This window comes from Trichinella spiralis (assembly GCF_000181795.1).
Source record: "Trichinella spiralis strain ISS 195 chromosome Unknown Scfld4419, whole genome shotgun sequence".
NCBI lineage: Eukaryota > Metazoa > Nematoda > Enoplea > Trichinellida > Trichinellidae > Trichinella > Trichinella spiralis.
In genome coordinates this window covers 1250-7853 of record NW_003531358.1, presented here as the reverse complement: position 1 = coordinate 7853, position 6604 = coordinate 1250, and the positions used below count along the sequence as shown (strand labels likewise).

At 38.9% G+C, this 6604-nt stretch overlaps 4 protein-coding genes across 4 annotated transcripts; 3 read left to right on the top strand and 1 right to left on the bottom strand.

Annotated features, from left to right (window-relative positions):
• Positions 1 to 497: 497 nt before the first annotated feature.
• Tsp_12228 (conserved hypothetical protein) lies at positions 498 to 1064 on the bottom strand. The gene is made up of 3 exons (XM_003367359.1): positions 902 to 1064; positions 724 to 877; positions 498 to 699 (listed from the first exon to the last, which is right to left on the bottom strand). The coding sequence occupies exons 1-3, from the start codon at positions 1062 to 1064 to the stop codon at positions 498 to 500; spliced, it is 519 nt and encodes a 172-aa protein (XP_003367407.1).
• A 2-nt stretch (positions 1065 to 1066) lies between these two features.
• Tsp_12227 (conserved hypothetical protein) lies at positions 1067 to 1581 on the top strand. Its single transcript, XM_003367358.1, has 3 exons — positions 1067 to 1304; positions 1355 to 1408; positions 1448 to 1581. The coding sequence occupies exons 1-3, from the start codon at positions 1067 to 1069 to the stop codon at positions 1579 to 1581; spliced, it is 426 nt and encodes a 141-aa protein (XP_003367406.1).
• Positions 1582 to 1978: 397 nt separating this feature from the next.
• Tsp_12226 (conserved hypothetical protein) lies at positions 1979 to 2281 on the top strand. Its single transcript, XM_003367357.1, has one exon. It carries the CDS (start codon positions 1979 to 1981, stop codon positions 2279 to 2281), a length of 303 nt encoding a protein of 100 aa, XP_003367405.1.
• A 963-nt stretch (positions 2282 to 3244) lies between these two features.
• On the top strand, positions 3245 to 3905 carry Tsp_12225 (conserved hypothetical protein). The gene is made up of 2 exons (XM_003367356.1): positions 3245 to 3274; positions 3342 to 3905. Exons 1-2 carry the CDS (start codon positions 3245 to 3247, stop codon positions 3903 to 3905), a joined length of 594 nt encoding a protein of 197 aa, XP_003367404.1.
• Positions 3906 to 6604: the final 2699 nt, after the last annotated feature.

Below are 6604 nucleotides of genomic sequence, written 5' to 3'. Positions count from 1 at the left end.
CCAATGAATCAGGAAGAGTTTGGAACATCCTGTGGCAACGAGAGTCGACACTCTCACCTTTCACTTACCAGAACGTGTTGTGCCGTCGACGTACATTGACTAAGAAATTTGATGATACGCCGTCGACCACTTGGACAGTGGCTGGTTTCGATAGAAGATTTGGAAGATTTACTATGGATCACTTTGGATTAGGCCTGTATTCAGGTTCACATGGAGGACAATGACATGATTGACGTGTACGTCTTCGCGGAGGCATCTGAGAAGGAATAAGAATGGATGGTCTACCTCCGTCTGGTTCTCAAGGATGATCGAACTGAGGTTTGTTTCATCGCGGCTGAATCAAGGCTGGCTCTGATAAAAGGTCTGAGCTTACCACGGCTGGAACTCATGGCGGCTCTGGTGCGCTCACGGTTGATCATCTATGCGAAAAGGGAACTGGCGATGAGCATTCCACACAGTGACCGATGCTTTGAAAGCGCGCTTCCAATCAACAATGGCTAACGACGAACGACGGTGGAAGCTGTTCGTAGCCAACAGAGTAAAGGAGATTCATGATCTCCCCCAACTGTTGGAGACGCTGTACTATGAAAGACAATCCACCAGACTTGGTCAGCAGGGGCTACCCGTTGCACACGCTTCTTGCGTACATCGTGTGGTGGCCAGAGCTGGACCTCAATGGCATTCTGGGCCAAGCAGAGACTGAAAGCCTCAGATGAACATCACTGCTGTCTATAATCACGTCGTTGAGGCGGAACATGGAGGACGTCATCGACCCAACACGTTTCAGCAAGTTTGAGAAACTTCTGCGGGTCAACACATTTTACCCATATTTTATCCACAACGCGCTGGCACGCACCAACAAAGCTACGGTTTTGATCTCAATATGATTGGAAATTGATACGTATCCAGCATGATACATTTTCTGAGTATCCACCTGAGTGCTGAACCTGCGCCATCAAAATCCCGGACGTTCCATCAAGCCAACAAGTTGCTGACTCCAATTCCTCAATCAAAAGTGTGAGAACGTGCTTCTTGACACATAAAGTAATAGAGTGGGAATTCATCAATGACTGAGCTCCTTGGTGCGGGAGCTACTGGGAACGATTGGTCCGGTCAATTGAAAAAGTGGCGTTGGCAGGCGTGCTGGGTCGAAGCAGGACAGAAGCAGAGAAACTATGTACAGGCTTCTGCCGAAATCAAAGCCACCTGTGTGTACCACCAATTAAATAATCGATGTCGACGAATAATCGACTGTTTTGATGGTTCACGTTCGATTGGTCAAGGAAGGCAATCGCGTATGAGCAGTTAGAATGGCGTTTGAGGGAATCGAAAATACCGTCTACTAAAATTGAAGAAGAATTTTCTCATCATTGCGTTCGCAACCTTGTGGTCCGTGACTCGAAGCAGGGTAATTGCATCGAAACAGGAAGCATCAGATAGATTGCAGTAGGTCTTCCGGATGAGCGAACAGTGGATCGAGGTTCCAATGAATCAGGAAGAGTTTGGAACATCCTGTGGCAACGAGAGTCGACACTCTCACCTTCACTTACCAGAAAGTGTTGTGCCGTCGACGTACATTGACTAAGAAATTTGATGAGACGCCGTCGACCACTTGGACAGTGGCTGGTTTCGATAGAAGATTTGGAAGATTTACTATGGATCACTTTTCATCGGGCCTGTATTCAGGTTCACATGGAGGACAATGACATGATTGACGTGTACGTCTTCGCGGAGGCATCTGAGAAGGAATAAGAATGGATGGTCTACCTCCGTCTGGTTCTCAAGGATGATCGAACTGAGGTTTGTTTCATCGCGGCTGAATCAAGGCTGGCTCTGATAAAAGGTCTGAGCTTACCACGGCTGGAACTCCTCATGGCGGCTCTGGTGCGCTCACGGTTGATCATCTATGCGAAAAGGGAACTGGCGATGAGCATTACACACAGTGACCGATGCTTTGAAAGCGCGTTTCCAATCAACAATGGCTAACGACGAACGACGGTGGAAGCTGTTCGTAGCCAACAGAGTAAAGGAGATTCATGATCTCCCCCAACTGTTGGAGACGCTGTACTATGAAAGACAATCCACCAGACTTGGTCAGCAGGGGCTACCCGTTGCACACGCTTCTTGCGTACATCGTGTGGTGGCCAGAGCTGGACCTCAATGGCATTCTGGGCCAAGCAGAGACCGAAAGCCTCAGATGAACATCACTGCTGTCTATAATCACGTCGTTGAGGCGGAACATGGAGGACGTCATCGACCCAACACGTTACAGCAACTTTGAGAAACTTCTGCGACTCATCATATTTTGCCCATTTTTATCCACAACGCGCAGGCACCACCTGAGCTGCGGAAAACAGCACTTGAACTGACAGATGTGGAAGTGAATGCGGCAGAGAAAAAGTGGATAAAGCATGTGGCAAGGGAGACCAAGGAAGTCTTATGATGAGAGTGGTCTGGCAGTTCATCCCGTTCCTCGACGAAGACGGCATGATGAGATTCACTGGTCGCCTCCAACGATCAAACCTGCCGAAAGAAACCAACCAACCAATACTGCTTTCGCCTGACTGTTGCGACGGCACGTAAACGTCATATTAGATCCTTCATCACCAAATGCACGCCTGCGTGAAGCATGCTTCAGTTGCGGCGAAACAGCAATTCTAGATCAGTTGTGGCGCAAGTGGTGTCAAGGACCAAGGAAGTGAACCGCCGCTGTGTGATCTGCTAACGTTCAGCAGTAGCTCCGTTCGATCCAAAAATGAGTGACCTGCTGGCAAAGAGAATTACACTAGTTGGCCTTTTTTATACGTTAGAATAAACAACAAATGCAAATTCTGTTAGTGCTTATTGCTTTTTTTCACCATTTAGTTACCATACCATTATTTATTACGTGTTATTTCAGCTTTGCACTGAACCTGAACTTCATATTCACTTGGCAATGCAAAATGGAATATATCATTGTTAAGAGTATTTTGTAAATATTACTACATTAATAATTGAAAATTTAACAAAATTTTGGACTGTTCAATAAAAATAATATGCAATTAGTTTTCATTATTGATAATCAGGAATGGTGCTTCGCCGCATATCAATTGCAGTTTAAAGTTCTACACTAATAATGTTTACTTTAAAATGCAACAGACATAAAGGCAACGTTGAAAATTCGAACTTCAGTTTAAGGCGTGTCGTCACTCTGAGCGCATAGTAAAGCACTCAATCTCCGTAATCTGTAGCCAACGACGAGAAAATGGAAAGGACTGAAAACCACCAAGAAACGGTAAAATTTTCAAATATTGACATGTAATTTGAAAATAATTTTAATAATTTGTTTGTTTTTAATTCAGTTTCGCGAGGTTGGTTTGGAAATGCTGAAGTTGGATGATGACCAACTGAAAGATTATGAGAAACAGGTTAAGCCGAATGATGAGGATATTGAAGAGACTGGCCAGGATGAACAAGCCATGGAAACGGATGCTGAGAACAATTCTAACAGCGTGATTGAAAATAAAAGTGAACTGACGGTTAGTGAAAGTCGACAACGTTCCATGCTTGATGAAGAGAAAAAAGCTGGAGAATCTGTTAGAAACATCAATGCGGATAAGGTGAACGAAGGCGTATTTGAAGGGTCGCCAGATGGAAATGGACAGTCCAGTAGCCGTAACGAAGCACAAGTGATGCATGATACAGCGCCTGAAACCACCAATGAACAGACGGATGAAAATATGGATGCATCTCAAAATGGAGTGTTAGGTGACGAAATAGATTGTGATCGTCAAATATCCCATATTTGTCCCGCTTTCCTTTTGCTATGGTCCACGCGGGGAACGCCTTGTTTTAATGCATTGTTGACGGAATTTCTGCAGATTATGTCTGACCCGTCGCTGTCTGAGGAATGCGAGGAACCTTAAAAAATGTGTGTATTTAATCCATGTTACTCACTTTGAACTAACAATTGCTTATTAGCTCATCGATTAACTTTCATTATGTGCATCATTTTAAAATTAACTTCGATCAAAGCATACTGTATTATTGAACTTAATTTTTAATAAAGTATTGTTCAGCTTGACTTTTATGATTCTTCATAAGCAATGGCGCATAATTCTTCTAATAAAAAGATTGCTATTAGAATTGTTTTTATAATATTATTTTTTATTTATTTATAAGTAATTTCCCTTAAATGATTCTTTGTGTAAACTTATAATTCAGGTAATTACAATTATGAATTGAAAGATAGGCCCAGTAATATTAATAATAATATGGAATAAATTTATTTCATTTTCTACTGTGAGAAATGCACTGCTGAAAGTAACAAATCATTTAAAACTGAATTTGAATTTAATGTAATCCCTTTTTATATGTAAAAAGTTAAGAAAAAAGAAAAACAAATTCGTTTGTCATTATACTAGTAGCTTTCTTTATATGTGAAAAATTACATAGATCGGATTGAACTTCTTGTAAGCTACTGTTCATCATGTCCATCATCGTCTTTTATAGCCCCATTATCATAAAAATACGACAACTCGATCAAATTCCAAAGCTGAAATGTTCACCATCGTCATCCGCTGTTTCAGCATGAAAAGCGTGCTATAAGTTTTTCATTTTTGTTGAATGCGTCGCCATGTCTGTAATGACTAATAAAAAACAGTATTATCGGTATTTTCGTTATCAACCACTGGCATGATTACTAGATGAGGTTCTGTCTAAATTTGCCTTTTTAAATGTATATTTAATAGGTAAACATTGCTTTCAGAATGAATATTTATGTACTCAAAAATTGTATTCTTTTTACCATTCCGTTACCATACTATTACTGATTACGTGTTATTTTAGCTTTGCACTGAACCTGAAAGCTCACGTGGCAAAAAAAAGAAAAAATTATTTTTGATATTATTACTTTAAAAATCCAAAATTTATAAAACTTTTGGACTATTCAAAGAAGATAATTGAAAATTATTTTTCAATATTGATAGACAGCAATAGAGCTCATTGTTAGGATGCCTTTCTCTTTGTTTTCTATTTATTTGTTGGTTTTCCATAATTTTTTCATTTTTTGTATTTCAAATGTTGTTTTTTATTTGTTTTTTTGTTGAATCAATGGAAGATTTTGGTTTCAATGAGGGCATGCTTGGCCATTGCGTTCCACGGTCTTGTCGTCTTTTAGAAATTATGCAAGTTAAGGTTTTATAACAATAAATTGCTTAGCATAAATAATGTTTATTATTTTTATAAACTGTTATCATTTTTGGAATATAATTTCTAAAGTGAAGAATGTTAGGCGCCTATAGCGAGGCTTCACTGCGTAAAAAGTGAATTCTGATACTTGCATCACCACACATACGACTTAATTTGGAGCAACGTCCACCAAACATATACAATGGACAGGGTCATTGTGTAATGAGAAGTGTTAATATGTTAGGCAAAGCTACAATTAAATTTTCTTTTCAAACGGAGTGGATTAAGTAAATAAGGAGCAATGAAAAATGTACAGTAGCCATATTTATCAGCAAAAATGAATAAAATGAAAATTTGCATGCGAGGTCGCTTGCTTTATTGACATAATAGAAATCATTTCAGTTTGAGGCCGTTCGTGGATGGTAGCTCAGCGTTTTGATGGGAAAATTGACTGAAGAAAAACATTGAAGCCAAACACTATTTTTGCTTTTTATTCATAACTATTTTTTGGAATAATTTCTGAAAAATAATTTTTTAATCAACATTCAAAGACAATGAACATTAACGATGAGAAAATGGCGCATTTAGCAGTAAGTGGCAGTTTTTTCATTTTTAAGTCATAATCACTTAACAATACAATAGAGAATCGAAATTGATTAAAAACACCCTGTACGCATTGTTTATTTATTATTAAAATACGATCTTGCGAAAATCACCTTTGCAGTAGCTAACATGCACTTTTAATTGACCACAAGCAAGCTTTTGCCCGCAAATTGTTCACTTAAAATTAGCTTCATTTCAGCAACTTTGTTTTCTAACTTAAGAAAATTTTTCAGAAATACGTAGGTGTGTTTTGTCTAAGTCAACTTTGTTTTGTTTTGGCGTTTTTTGTCAGATAGTTTATATTTTGACTGAAGTTTAAATGTCAAGGTCATTTTTGAATTTTCAAATACTCCTTTTCTTATTGGTAGAATTTAACGGTACATTTCTTCTGTTTATATTCCATTGCGGCTAAGGCAAGAATTTATCTTCAGCCAAAAGTTCTAACGCACTAAAAACCGGTTTCTAACGCTGCATTATGCAAATAACTATCGCTATAACGCGCCTTATCATCAGTAAGGGTGCGTTTGTTTGTTTAATTTACGTGGCCATTGGTAGCATCGTTGAACGTTCTCTGAGTTCATTATAGCGTTAAGTAGCTGCTGAAGTCGGTTTCAGAATTACTGACAAGTATTCCATTTTTCTGCTTTTTATTTTTTTAAAGCTTTGTATACTCATTATGTAAACAATTATTTTTTAATTAAAATAGCACTAAATTTGCGCTATTAAATATTATATTTGTTGTAATTCTACTTTGTGATAAGGAGAGGACAATTTTGATTCAGTATCATTATTGCAGGTTTAAAGAATGGGGCAAAGAAAATGTGGAAACGCA